The following is a 14,610-nucleotide window of genomic DNA, read 5'->3' on the forward strand; positions in this document are numbered from 1 at the left end:
GATATCAACGAATGTACGTCTGGTACCGACAACTGCAGTCCCAAAGCCTCATGTACCAATACAGTTGGTGGCTTCACATGTGCCTGCAACTCAGGCTACAACGGAAACGGTGTCACCTGTACTGGTATGGATGCGTCCTTTTTGTTCTTGTTTACTTTCAAACAGTTTGGTTCTAGAGACACGTAACAGTGTGTTGAAAAGAACTACATGGTCAGAACCAAACTTTGTTAAACTAATGTTTTGGTCCTTCTATAGATATCAACGAATGTGCTGCCGGTACCGACAACTGCAGTCCACAAGCCTCCTGTACAAACACAGTCGGTGGCTTTATATGTGCCTGTAACTCAGGCTACAGTGGCAACGGCGTCGTCTGTACTGGTAAGGAAGTATACCTTTCGTTCTTCTTCTTGCTTTATTTTCATACCGTTCGGTTCCAAAAATAATGTGTCATAAAGAACGTTGGTCTGAGAAAAGCAATTGTTAAAGCTAATTCATAGGTGTTTCTATAGATATCAACGAATGTACGGCTGGTACCGACAACTGCAGTCCCAAAGCCATATGTTCCAACACAGCTGGTGGCTTCACATGTGCATGTATCTCAGGCTATAACGGTGACGGCGTCACCTGTACTGGTATGGAGGTTTACTTTATTCTTACCTTGTTATACAGTTTTAGTATTTTCTTTCGTTTTACACATTTTGGTACAAAATGCAATCATGTATTTGCAAAAGTTTCATCCAAGTAAAAACATTTATTCCTAAAGCCGATTTTTTTGCTTTCAAACAGATATCAACGAATGTACGTCTGGTACCGACAACTGCAGTGCCAAAGCCATATGTACCAACACAGTCGGTGGCTTCACGTGTGCATGTATCTCAGGCTACAACGGTGACGGCATCACCTGTACTGGTATGGATGTGTGCCTTTGCTATCATACTGTATGGTTCTAGAGGTACGTAACCGTGTGTCATTGAGAACGTTAGTAAGAAAAAGGCAAGTTTAATAGCTAATTTTCATGTTTTTCTACAGATATCAACGAATGTGCTGACGGTACTGACAACTGCAGTCCCAAAGCCACCTGTGCCAATACAGCCGGTGGCTTCACATGTGACTGTGACTCAGGCTACAGCGGTGACGGCGTCACCTGTACTGGTATGGAAGTGTGCCTTTACTATCATACTGTATGGTTCTAGATGTACGTATCCGTGTGTCATTGAGAACGTTGGTAATAGAAAAGGCACTTATAAATGCTAACTTTCATGCCTTTCTACAGATATCAACGAATGTGCTGCCGGTACCGACAACTGCAGTCCCAAAGCCACCTGTACCAACACTGCCGATGGCTTCATATGTGTCTGTAACTCAGGCTACAGCGGCAACGGTGTCACCTGTACTGGTATGGTTGAACAATTTATTTTTCTTCCTTGTTAATTTCTAATGGCTATGGCACGGTCTTAGTTTGGGCGGGTGCATGCCTAGACATTCATACCTGCCAGACACGCCAGCCCGACTCGTACACTTTCTTCTGTGGGCCCAAGATACAAAATGCTCTACGGTTGCAAAATGTTGCAATGTAATTTGATATTTAACCGTGCAAACGATGTGCTAAACATATTTACAGTTTACCTAAACGTTTATGTATTGCAATGAACTTGAATCTTAAAAAATGCCTTGCTTAAATTGCACAACAGTTCGTTGTCCCGGGGCGGGATAGTCGCAAAGCATGACGGTTTTTACTCTCAGCGAACGTACGATACGGGGGGTTTTACGAAAAGGCTGGGCTGTCTACCTAGCCTGGCTAGCTGACCTGTCTACCTGGCCTCTCTACCGCGTCAGGCTACTTAGTTACCCCAATTCATATCCCCAAAAATGGTCAGACACTTTCTCAGTTGCTTTAACGTATAAAAAAAGCTACACACATTGCAATAACATAAATTGAAGCTAACTTGAAAAACAGTTTATTACATATTAAACTTCACAAAACTGAATAAAACACAACATAGCACTTCATTTCAACCGATGACTAGTACCATTGTCCCAAACTGTCTATCTGCACACGACCATGCAGTACCAGTGCAGGCTGACAGCTATTGTAGTCATTTCACAAACTATCCCTCCAAAATGAGGTCGCACGGCCAGCTTTTTAGAAGCTCTTGTTTCTATTTTATCTCTTCTTTCTGTTGTACATTTTTGCACAAGATGCAATCATGCATTTGTAAAGTAATCATCAAAGCAACAAAACGCCATTCTCAAGGGTAAATTTTATGCTTTTCTACAGATACCAACGAATGTACGGATGGAACCGACAACTGCAGTCCCAAAGCCTCCTGTTCCAACACAGCTGGTGGCTTCACATGTGTCTGTAACTCAGGCTACAGCGGCAACGGTGTCTCTTGTACTGGTATGGATGCGTAGCTTTCGTTCTTGCTTTACTTTGAAATTGTCTTGTTCAAGAGGTACTTAATGATGATCGTGTGTCAAAAAGAACATTGGTAAGAATAAATGGCCTTTGTTAAAGCTAATTCCCAAGTGTTTAAACAGATATCAACGAATGTACGGCTGATACCGACAACTGCAGCCCCAAAGCGACTTGTTCCAACACGGCTGGTGGCTTCACTTGCGCCTGTGGCTCAGGCTACAGCGGCAACGGCGTCACCTGTACTGGTATGGATGTGTACCTTTACTATCGTACTGTATGGTTTTAGAGTTAAGTAACCTTGTGTCATTGAGAACGTTGGTAAGAAGAAGGCAATTATAAAAGCTGAATTTCATGTTTCTCTACAGATATCAATGAATGTGCTGCCGGTACCGACAACTGCAGTCCCAAAGCCACCTGTGCAAATACAGTTGGTGGCTTCACATGTGATTGTAACTCAGGCTACAGCGGCAACGGTGTCACTTGTACCGGTATGGAAGTGTGCCTTTACTATCATACTTTATGGTTTTAGAGGTAAGTAACCGTGTGTCATTGAGAACGTTAATGTTGGTAAGAAAAAAGCAATTATAAAAGCTAAATTTTATGTTTTCTGCAGACATCAACGAATGTGCTGCCGGTACCGACAACTGCAGTCCCAAAGCCACCTGTGCCAATACAGCTGGTGGCTTCACATGTGCCTGCAACTCAGGCTACAGCGGCAACGGCGTCACCTGTACTGGTATGGATGTGTGCCTTAACTATATCATACTGTATGGTTCTAGAGATACGTAACCGTGTGTCAAAAAGAACGTTGGTTAGAATAAATGGCCTTTGTTAAAGCTAATTCCTAGGTGTTTCTACAGATATCAACGAATGTACGGCTGGTACCGACAACTGCAGTCCCAAGGCCATATGTGACAACACAGCTGGTGGCTTCACATGTGCATGTAAATCAGGCTACAGCGGCAACGGCGTCACCTGTACTGGTATTGTGGTATACTTTATTTTGGCTTATTGTTAATTTTTAACAGTTTGTTTTAGTTCTATCATCTCTTTCTCTTGTCCATTTTTTCTCAAAATCATCATCAAAGCGAGGTAAGTAACCGTGTGTCATTGAGAACGTTGGTAAGAAGATTCAATTATAAAAGCTAAATTTTATGTTTTTCTACAGATATCAACGAATGTGCTGCCGGTACCGACAACTGCAGTCCCCGAGCCTCCTGTTCCAACACAGCTGGTGGCTTCACGTGTGACTGTGACTCAGGCTACAGCGGCAACGGTGTCACCTGTACTGGTATGGAAGTATACCTTTCGTTTTTTTTCTTGTTTTAATTCCATACAGTTTGGTTCTCGAAGTACGTAACCGTGTGTCGACAAGAACGTTGGTCAGAAAAAAATCCATTGTTAAAGCTAATTCATAGGTGTTTCTACAGATATCAACGAATGTACGGCTGGTACCGACAACTGCAGTCCCAAAGCCTCCTGTTCCAATACAGCTGGTAGCTTCACATGTGCCTGTGATTCAGGCTACAACGGCAACGGTGTCACCTGTACTGGTATTGAAGAGAACATTTTCTTCTTAATTCTTTAGTTTTCGTAAAATTCGATTCCTGATACGGTGTATCATGATGCAGGCATACATATTGTAGGGACCTTTATTGCATGATTTCATTTCCAAAAGTCATTTCTAATTCCCGTGTCTTCGTACAGACATCGATGAATGTATGGCTGGCACCGACAACTGCAGCACCCAAGCCTCCTGTTCCAACACAGCCGGTGGTTTTACCTGTGATTGTAACTCAGGCTACAGCGGTGACGGTTTCAATTGCACTGGTATGGACGTGTACATTTCCTACTCGACACTCCTTGCATATACAGCGTGTTAACAGATTTTGATGCAGTTTTTTTCCGATTGTAAAATAAAGTATCATAGACTATAAAACAACAGTTTGTTCAGTTTGCTTCAGTTAAAGGTAAATCAGACCATAGAACTAAATTCTAAAAAAATATTCTATTGCCTGAATTAAATTCTAATTCTCATGTGTTCCCACAGATATCGATGAATGTACGGCTGGCACCGACAACTGTAGCGCCCGAGCCTCCTGTTCCAACACAGCTGGTGGTTTTGATTGTGCCTGTAACTCAGGCTACAGTGGCGACGGTGTCACCTGTTCTGGTATGGAAGTCTTCATTAACCTTTACCTTCCTCAGGTTATGTTTTCAGTTTCGTCTGTGAATGTACCCTCATGACATTTGCTAGGACGGTTAGTGTCGGGGAGACAGTATTGTAGCGGAACCTCGTGAGGTCTCTTGTTAAGGAAGTGCTAATACTGTGTTCTGTTGCTAAAGATTGAGTGGTGGATAGCTTTTGTATGATGATTTTGCATGAAAGCTCCAAAAGTGTTATGCATTCACAATAAAGGTATACATTCATATCAATTTGGCAACTGTCTTATCATCCCTCAAATACATAGAAGACAATACGGTACCACTACTTCAAAGATGAATAAATGAGAGCAAATAAACATGACACTGATACGAAATTGCTTACCATTTTCCAGATGAAGATGAGTGTGCGGAAAACATCGACAACTGTGATGACAATGCTAACTGTACGAACACCCCCGGTTCCTTCAGTTGCACGTGTCATTCTGGTTACTTTGGAAATGGGACAGTCTGCACAGGTGAGAAAAGTTGAATATTTTGATACAACATTGACCAGGAAGACCTGCCATCTGTTGAAGGCATCATAGAAGTTTCAAAAGTTCTAATATGAATGAACAATTGAAACGACTCGTGTATTGTCGTGCTATGTGTACTTCCCTGTAAACCTCTATATACACATTCTACTGTCATATATTCTGTTCTTTCCATTAACAGTAATGTGACGACCAGGAATGGAGACTGCAATTTGAAAACATGCACCGATGTTGCTAACTAAAAGAAATAAATCATAAATGATAACCGTAAAATGCTTCCCTTCCTGCCAACCTGCCTAAGAGCTTAAGTCAGAAACTTGCTCCTTGCCCCCCTCCGTTATGTATCTTATTGTTGGACGTTCCAAGGTCGAAGATTATGCAAGGTCGAAGGTCAAGTGTAATTCACGATCTGGTCTTTTCAGTGCCGGGGGGTGGGGGGATGCGGGGGCTGGCTTCCCGCGATCTGTGGTACGAAAAGCCCTGGTGGGATGCTTTGTAAACCTATGTTTGTGGCAGTCTCCTGCAGTGCATTCAATTGAGTAAAAACTTGACGAAGATTGTAATCACAAAATGGGAAGGTGTATCTAGCAACACTTTTTATAAACCACAGCAATTGCAGTTACAGCGGCCGAATTCGAAAGCACAGAAGTCCCAACGACCCCAACTCCGACCATTGTCACTACTGAGCCCCGTGATTTTATAAATGATTATATTATCTCCTTCCTAATGTGAATTTGGCATTTGGCAGGTGTGGTGACTTAACTTATTACATGTCAGTGCATTAGTATGTATTTTTGTGTATTAAAGAACGATTTTTATAAATTACAGAAAACGCAGGGACAACCGCAGCGGCCGAAAGCACAGCAGCTCCAGCGACACCAGCTAGAATGATTGTAACTACTGAGTCAAGTAAGTTCACAAATGACCGACACATTTTTGCGACGAATCTGGCCGTATGGGGTCCAAACTGACCCCATTTTGCTTTGCCCCTAAATATATTTCTGGTGGATCTTATTGTAGTTATTGTGTACATCCTGTTTCATTAGTCTATGGAGAATATTTGGACAAGTTTTGGTGTTGATGATTAATGCTCATTATCATAATTTATGCAGAAAATGAGGAGAATCGCATTTTCCTTTAACCGTATATCTAGACTGGGGGGACTAAAAGTTCAGGCGCCAACTTTGACATCGTTTAACTGCCAAACGACGTGTTCTAGCACTACCAAACTTGGTGACTTTTCCCAAAATTTAGTTGGCAACACTTTCATGATAATAGTTTAAGTTTATCATTTTTCCTGTTGCCATGGCAACGGGTTTCTGACAGGCATTTTATACAAGAAGTCACTAATTTTTCAAGAACAATGATATTTCTCAGGTTTTCTTTCTCAACCACACTAGTTTTCCAACATGTATAACATCATATTCAATTAGATGTAACTTTCATGATTTATCATTCATAATTTATGCTAATTTGATGACGTAATCGCTCAAAATCCAACATGGCGGACAAGACGATTATTTCAGGTATAAACAGTCTTTTTGCCTTCAAATTCGTCACTACCTGGTATTTTCTTAACCAGAAACATTCAGATTAATGTTAACAGTCTCTTTCTTTTGTGATTTGGGGTCATAAATGGAAAAAAATGTATTTTAAGATTTCAAAATGGCCGATCCAAGATGGTAGCCTGAGTACCAGCCTTTTTAGCTTCCGTCCGCTACCCTAGCTCCGCTGCGCTACCCAAGCTCCGCGAGGAGCGGGGCTTGGGTAGCGTACGGAAGCTAAAAAGGTTGGCACTCAGGCTACCAAGATGGCGGATCCCAGGGATCGCTAACAACACATGACGTCATTCTATGACGTCATTTTGACGTCAACGTAATCGCCATTGACGTTGTATGCCTTGGCATACCTTAAAATCAATAATACACTCTATTTTGTTTAATAGCTTTCGATATTACGGGACTTTCCTATTTAGCCTATAAAATCACATCGATGACGTCATAAATACGTCATATTACGTCATAACGCCACTCAATTTACAGCAATTTTGAAACTTTACGTGAACATCACTCCATGCAAATTTGGTGAGGATGTATTATACCGTTTGGATGTTATAAGGAATTTCTTTCAAATTACGTAATAAACAATGCGAAATCATCTGGGGTCCGTTTGGACCCCAGCGGACAACACGCACACTTTAGAGTATAACTTCCGCAAAAATTGGCCAATCCCGGTGAAAATTGCTCAGTAGTTGGAAGACATGTACATAAACAAACTCATAGAAGGATTTTTTTCTCCGTCGAAAAATGTTGATATGGCACACATTCAAACACGCCAAATGGACCCCATACGGTCGGATGAGGGTTAATGTGAATTTCGCATTTGATAGGAGTGGAGATCTTCACGATTATATACATTCAATGTTTTCTTTTTTATTAAATAACACTTTTTACAAACCACAGTAACCAAAGTGACAACGAAAGCGACCACAGCAGCTCCATCGACACCAACTCCAATGATTGTCACTATTGAGCCGCGTGAGTTCAAAAAGATCTTAATATATAAAAGTTCATCGATGAATGCATATTTGATAGGAGTGGAGGCTTTATCAATTATGTTATTACTTGTATAGGAAGAATTCCAAACAAAGTCATTACCACATTTTTAATTGTCATAGAAGTGAGCCTGACCGCAGACTCTCAGCTGGCACGTGTTCCAGGCCTGTCTAACTTGATCTTCACCGACGTTGGGATAGATTACGTCTCGCTGTCATGGACGGCACCGACTGACCTCTTGATAACGGGATACCGGGTCCGGTATAAGCACACAGGCGGCTCGCACAAAGACCTGCACCCCCCGCCCTCAGCCAACGACACCACGGCCACCGTACGGGGACTCTGGGCACAGACAGAATACACATTCACTGTCACTTCTTTTGGCGAGGACGATAGGAAGACCGGGGAAATCAGCGGGACACAGATAACAGGTTAGTCCCTAGATGTTGGATTTTAGATAGCGGAATAGGGTTGAAGAAAGCTGTATTGCATACCATTAGAAAAAATGGGAAAAGGAAATAATAGTTATTCTATTGTATACATCACGAGTTTAAACTGGTGGGATTCCATATGCAATCAGAAGGTAAAGCGGCTCACTGCCATCAGTTAGAAGTTAAAAGTGAATGTTACATGGGACCAGAAGCAGGTAGAGTAATATATGATGTAACCTTATAAACAGTATAAGTGCATAATTCCTTTGCTACAGCTGAAGTGGAGGTGAACGTCCTGTGTAGCCAGGAGCAGATGCAGTTGTCCCTCCCCAAAGCAGCCCTGCCAGGTGTGTCTGTGGACAATCTGCACCTGCTGGACGACACCTGCCGAGTTACAGAAAGTCCGACACATGTGACGGCACGAACTAGTCTTCAAGAGTGTGGGACCATTCAAAATGTGAGTATTACTATGATCTGCATGGTCTGGGATGGTTCCTCTCCCATCGATGTGATCATCCTTTCAAGCTTCTCAGGATACTGATGCACTCGTTAACACTAACTCACTTAGGTCCCGTAACCTCAGTGGTCGTAGGGGCTTGATGCAACCCTACAAAAAATACAGATTCTGTATGCAAATGAGAGCGATTATCATACTCGTGTGAAATGCAAAATAGATAATTATGCTCTGCCATAGCTTTCTGCCGGAAGAAGTTTGCTTTAAACTTCCATTGAGTCACATACATAGCTCGTCACAGCAGCATTTTAGTTTCACCAGCATGATACGAATGAAAACAGTTCCCTAATCTGTAACTATTGAAATTCTTGTGTTGAGGGCTGTTCAATACAGAATCATCCCGACCGAATCTTCTGTTCTTGGATCTAAATAGCACTTAATTTCTCTTATCTGTATCTACATTGCTGGTACAACCGCCCTTCGGCGTATGTCTTACACTAGTGCAATTTCAGTTTCCCACAACAACCGAGAGTAGGCCAGGGCAAATCTTGACTGAATCGAACAGCTCTCGTGCATGTTTTGTTTGTGTTGGAAGAAATCTTGACTAGTGAACAAGTAATGCTATAGGTTGTTTTTTTGCTTACTTTATGTAGACTTCGGCACATGATAAACTCACCTTCATAAACGAGATCATCGCCAACCAAGTGACGTATGAAAATGGCGCTGTCAGAGGCACGACTTTCAGGAAACGGTTCCAGTGTGAGTTTATCCGCCAGTACGAAGTCTCACAGGGAAAAGACATTCTGTACAATATCCCCTCCCCTCGGTAAGTGTTCCTGGTTAGGTCATCTGATTTTCCCTTGTCCTATTCCCATGTGACATCCTAATTTCTTTCTGAGGCAATAGTCACATGTTGGTGCATTTTCCCTCACAGTGTGCAGATTGTGAATGCAAACAACAGCTTTACCTTTGAGATGCACATGTTTACGTCCGCAGACTTCACCACTACCTACAAGTCCGATAACTTTCCTCTCCAGGTAGAAAAAGATCACTCTTTCCCTGTACTTATATTATGGTAAAACGCGAGTACATATCGATGCACTGCAGTAGAATACTAGTAATATGATCTGTCTCCGTGTTCTATCAGAATCACAACATCCACATTGGTTTCAACATGGTAAACATGGAACAATTAGAAACTTTCCTTTGTTGTTGTCTTAATATCGGTCCACCCATACCTCTTATTGTCGCCAGGTATTGCCATCTGACCGCATTCACTACGGTCTGAGCGTACAATCACCTCTGGGTAACATGGAGTTGTTTGCCCTGGACTGTGTCTCTACACCCACCATGGACCCTGACGACTCGCCAAAAGTCACCATCATTCAGGACGGGTTCGTGCCCCTGAACTGTTTTCCCCTTAAATTTGTCTTAGACCAATCTGCCTCTGCCTCTTTCATTGCAATCTTTGTGAAAATTCCAGACCCGTGGAGCGAACTGAATGTCACTACGATGTCTTTGTCCCCTCCAGGTGTGACATCGACCCCACCCTGACGAGGGACAGCACCCTTTCTACTGACATGGCACTGTACTTTTCCATCGAAGCCTTTACCTTCCCAGACTCTGTTGACTCCAACCTGGTAAAAGAAATGGACCTATAAAGGTTGCTTTGGTGATGGATAATACGAGGTATTGGTGAGGTGGTGATGAGACTGATATGATCAGTTGAGGAACAGCGGAAGGATTGGTTTGGTGGTGGCCTGACATGTGAGGTTGCAGGGAGGATGAAGCCGTGACCTCGTGCAATGATTGATGGGACTGTGGTGAGGTTCTGGTGAGCCTGTGATGGTGGGTGTTGGTTGATCAGCCACATGTCAGATTATGCATGAGTAGCTTCTAGATATGTCCTTCAATTGTTTACTTTCTTTAATCTTCACAAGGTACCTATACATCAATAATGTTCACTGCCTTAAACCTTTAGAACATTAATAAATACATGTCATCTGAAAGAGGACTTTTCTTTTGTAACGATATTCTATCATATAATGCCTTTTTTTGCAAATACATAGCTCTGTTTTGATGATTTTACAAGCTGAGGCTGAAATATTCACACTGTCTTGACCAATTTCCTTGTTTATGTTGCATTAATTTACACACAAGCCTAATGGGATCTCCTGTACATGTAAATGCCCAAATCGCCATGGTATCCAGAATGATAATGTGCAAGAACGCAGTGAAGAATATGGGATATTTTAGGAACCTGATCAATGCCTTATCTTACTTACTTCTCTACATAACAGGTGTATCTGCATTGCACCATGGTGGTCTGCCTGAAGGATGACCTGAACTCCAGGTGCAGGCAGGGCTGCATCTCCGCCAGGCGTCGCAGAGACGTGGGAGGAGACGGCCGGGTCCGACGCGACAGTAGCAATGACCTCCAGGAGTCTGTCACTCAAGGGCCATTCAGGATCCTCAGGGACCAAGACGCAGGTAAAGGATGCTTTCTAAGATGCGACTTTCTAATCAAATTATAGTGATATGATGGATGTTCCATGGCTCTCAAGTAAAATTACTTGCTAGCTTCAACAACTGGTGATTCTAAGTACTTATGACATTTTTTTATGTTGATGAATTGCACTCTTGGTGATCTTCTACTTTGTTAGTTAAGAAAAAAAGGCATGTTGAGCCCAGATAGTACTTCCTTCACAGTAGTTTCAGAAGCTTCACTTTGAACTGTATATTGATGTAACAATAGCCTTACATAGAGACATAAATGATTTCTCATCTCTTAAGCGTCTTTCATGTATATATTTTATATTGCTGAGCTGAATTTCATTCTAGTTCTGTACATTGCTAATGAATTACTTTGTAATACAATACGATTAAATCATTTATCAAACAGGTGCTATTCTACCTGCTGACACCTTTGAAATAACATACATTTTTAGATTGGGTAACCAGTGAGTTCTTGTTCTCTTTGATTCTGCATGTAGATTCCAACATCCCCGTTGTTGGCGTGGCAGTCGGCGCGGTCGTGGGGCTGGCCGGTCTCCTGCTGCTCGTGGTCGCCGTGGTCCTGGTGAGGAGGAAGCGTGCCAAGGCGCAGGCTAAGGACTTTGTCGGTGAGTCAAGTAAGGTAGCGATATGGTAGTCTCAACCAGACTACTTCGGCTGTAGGCAGAACAATTGAGGGGAGTTTAAGTTGGCCACCATAGGGTTTCATTTGCAGAATTTTACGATCTATGCCCCCGTAGGGAGGCCTGGAAGAGGCCGGAGATTTGGGATGGGCTACGTTGTCTGCTGAAATGACAAAGATATTGATTCAAAGGTTGAGTGTAGCCCTTCACATACTAGTAAACGCCTACGTTTTCTCCTCTTATTAAATATCTTTTATCAATAAGAGTACGTTACACTGTTCAGCTCTAAGGACTAAGTTATTTTTGTTTGTTTGTTTTTCAGGTGTGGAAAACTACGCCTTTCAGGTCTTCGGAAAAGACAATTGCAAGACCAAAATCTAAGGCTACTACCAGGCCTAAGTAGATATTATTCCTCCATGTAGCCTTCAACTATTTCAATCTGTAAACATTTAGCAATGCTACCTAACCTTCTCCTCCTGCCTCAAACATAACAACCAATACAAAATTGGAACTGAATGTATCAGTAGGGGGGAGAAGGTTAGTCAGCCCTTAGTATCAGCTCTTCAATTGAACAAAGCTATCACCTATTAGCTGCCCTTTTGTAAGAGGAGTTTGTTATGACCTGAAAAATTGAGGGAAAGAGTCAGATTTCATCTTGAAATTTCGAAATAACTCTCTAAATCTCAACACGTCTTTATTGACTGTATGAACTTTTGTCAATCAAGCCTCTATTTATTCTTATTCATCAATCTATAACATAGATGTTTCAGTACAAAATCTATACGTAACTACAGCTTACCTTTCCGATATGATAACAAACATATGAACTTAATTTCGCTTGGATTTTCCGCTATTTTGCTGCATGATATTACACATATACAGGCATATATTAATCATATTACAACGTAGATAGGAGTGCTGACAACAGTGAACCTGGAAAGTACGACCAACATGTAGGGATCTTTGTTTACTACTGATACAATCCAAAAGAAAATCTTCTTGTTTCAAGTATATCTTGTCAACCACAGTATCCAGGGGAAGTACTTTTGAGAGTTTCTTTCAGCGACTAAGATGTTTTTAGGCTATGAGAAAACTTATACCTGCAACATGTAACGAATGAAACACCTTGGGAATTACCATTTTCCAAAACGTTATTGATAAAAGCATTGTTTTTATGAAGACAAATTCATTCAGAATTGGTGAACTAGATTCGTGACACATCGCAAAGAAAAAAAGGTCAACAACATCCAAATGATGGAAGGAATATAAAAGTAAAGAAACATTTGATGCAGAATATAGGTACACAGAGCCAGATTTTCAGCAGCCCACTAATCCTTCACACTAAAAAATATATGGTTTTGAACTATTGATTTCACAAAAGAATGACTACGGCTTTGCAAGACAAGTATCAAACATAATGACCCGTCCGTTGTATGACATCATCCCCTTTAGACAGTAGGGCCTATAGAGCATAAGTGAAGGTAACTGTTGTCAGCCAATAAAAACAAAAAAAAAGTTATATATCATTATACCATAAAAATACCATTCCTGCAGAACACAATGTGACAGACATAGTGGCCAACATGTTGCCAACATGTTACACGAAAAATGCAATTAAGATAGTCTTTTTAACCACGCAGCTTCAAATTTATAACATTTAACAGTAATTTGGACATTAATAATGACTTCAACCATTCTAAAATGTCAATGCAATCTGTATTTTTTTCAAACCTTCAAAACATAAAACGAAAAAAATAAAGTTGCATTAAGGAACCTAGAAATGATATTAGTAACAGTTAAAATTGAAACGACAAAGCAACCATGAAACAAAGCAAAGCTTAAGGCATCTTAAGATTTGATTGGTACACATTAAATTGCTAATAGATGGCAGCTCCTGGCCCTCATGATCACGAATGATAATTTTTGCAGTTTATTTCAAACTCAATTTTCCCTGCAAAATCAGACATTTTGTAAGTCTTAGAGTAAAGTCATACATTAAGTTGGCCATTGTGTCTGTAAACAACCATCGTAATGTAATGTAACGTAACGTAACGTAACGTAACGTAACGTAACGTAAGGAACGATGCTACAAATGACACGATCTGGGAAAGCTTTTGGAAAGCCTCTGAATGGCTGTTACACATTGTGGATTAGATCAATTTATCACACGTATCACTGGTGATTCTAATTTCAATCTCTGAGTATAACTTGTCACTATATCTAAAGCTGCTCCACCCTCTCTCTACACTATTTGTCCACTCCCTTCCCCCATTCTTCCGGATCCCCTCCTCTTCTGCCTCTCTTTTCCGTTCTTTTCCTACCACCACCCTTCTTCCTCTTACTCATACTCGGTGTATATCCTATATATATATATATTATAAGTGTTTTTATAATATCAATTTTGCTCGTTGACCAATATGCAAACGACAATTGACAGTTATATATCTAGTAGCACCTACGAGTTGAATAGTGTTGTACTTTATGTGAAAGCTTTATTGAGCTTCTAGTTGAGGCAAACCTGAGGCGTGCGATTTCCTTTTATCAACAAGAGTTGTGGCAAGTTGACATCGTGGTGTAAGCAATAGAAATGCAGCATTTTGTAAAATTAGAGATACCGTATGTGTTTGTATCATATGTCTTCTACTCTGCTAATACACAAAACTAGAAATTACAGTTACTAGTATATACATGTATCTCAGAGCACCTATGAATAGTAAAGTGTTGTATTTTATATGGGAACTATATTGGACTTTTAGTAGATACAAACTTGAGGCAGGTGATTTCCTTTTCTCAACAATTAGCTTTGCCTAGTTGATATGGTGTATGCAGTAGAAATGCAGCATTTGTAAAAGGAGAGAAGTTATGACATGATCAATTAATTCATACAGCATAGATTGAGAAATTTTATTATGGTGCAC

The 14,610-nt window shown here is 41.1% G+C and overlaps 2 protein-coding genes across 2 annotated transcripts; both read left to right on the forward strand.

The window, feature by feature from the left end:
* Positions 1-265: 265 nt before the first annotated feature.
* Positions 266-9,385, forward strand: LOC136438664 (fibrillin-1-like). The gene is made up of 15 exons (XM_066433578.1): positions 266-317; positions 787-909; positions 1,030-1,152; positions 1,274-1,396; positions 2,542-2,664; positions 3,033-3,155; positions 3,280-3,402; positions 3,588-3,710; positions 3,850-3,972; positions 4,470-4,592; positions 4,978-5,100; positions 5,944-6,024; positions 7,793-8,101; positions 8,377-8,558; positions 9,209-9,385. Exons 1-15 carry the CDS (start codon positions 266-268, stop codon positions 9,383-9,385), a joined length of 2,031 nt encoding a protein of 676 aa, XP_066289675.1.
* A 1,255-nt stretch (positions 9,386-10,640) lies between these two features.
* LOC136438021 (ZP domain-containing protein-like) lies at positions 10,641-12,425 on the forward strand. Its single transcript, XM_066432646.1, has 3 exons — positions 10,641-11,045; positions 11,549-11,677; positions 12,015-12,425. Exons 1-3 carry the CDS (start codon positions 10,874-10,876, stop codon positions 12,071-12,073), a joined length of 360 nt encoding a protein of 119 aa, XP_066288743.1. The 5' UTR covers positions 10,641-10,873; the 3' UTR covers positions 12,074-12,425.
* The last annotated feature ends 2,185 nt before the right edge of the window (positions 12,426-14,610 follow it).

This window comes from Branchiostoma lanceolatum, chromosome 7 (assembly GCF_035083965.1).
Source record: "Branchiostoma lanceolatum isolate klBraLanc5 chromosome 7, klBraLanc5.hap2, whole genome shotgun sequence".
NCBI classification, from domain to species: Eukaryota; Metazoa; Chordata; class Leptocardii; order Amphioxiformes; family Branchiostomatidae; genus Branchiostoma; species Branchiostoma lanceolatum.

What these genes read in the sequence shown, in the direction of transcription:
- LOC136438664 (XM_066433578.1), top strand. Translation starts at nt 266, where the DNA reads ATGTGCTGCCGGTACCGACAACTGCAGTCCACAAGCCTCCTGTACAAA. An exon ending in TGACGGCGTCACCTGTACTG is followed by an intron (nt 1,153 to 1,273) that starts GTATGGAAGTGT and finishes GCCTTTCTACAG; the next exon opens with ATATCAACGAATGTGCTGCC. An exon ending in CGACGGTGTCACCTGTTCTG is followed by an intron (nt 4,593 to 4,977) that starts GTATGGAAGTCT and finishes ACCATTTTCCAG; the next exon opens with ATGAAGATGAGTGTGCGGAA.
- LOC136438021 (XM_066432646.1), top strand. Translation starts at nt 10,874, where the DNA reads ATGGTGGTCTGCCTGAAGGATGACCTGAACTCCAGGTGCAGGCAGGGC. An exon ending in CCTCAGGGACCAAGACGCAG is followed by an intron (nt 11,046 to 11,548) that starts GTAAAGGATGCT and finishes TTCTGCATGTAG; the next exon opens with ATTCCAACATCCCCGTTGTT. An exon ending in GCAGGCTAAGGACTTTGTCG is followed by an intron (nt 11,678 to 12,014) that starts GTGAGTCAAGTA and finishes TTTGTTTTTCAG; the next exon opens with GTGTGGAAAACTACGCCTTT.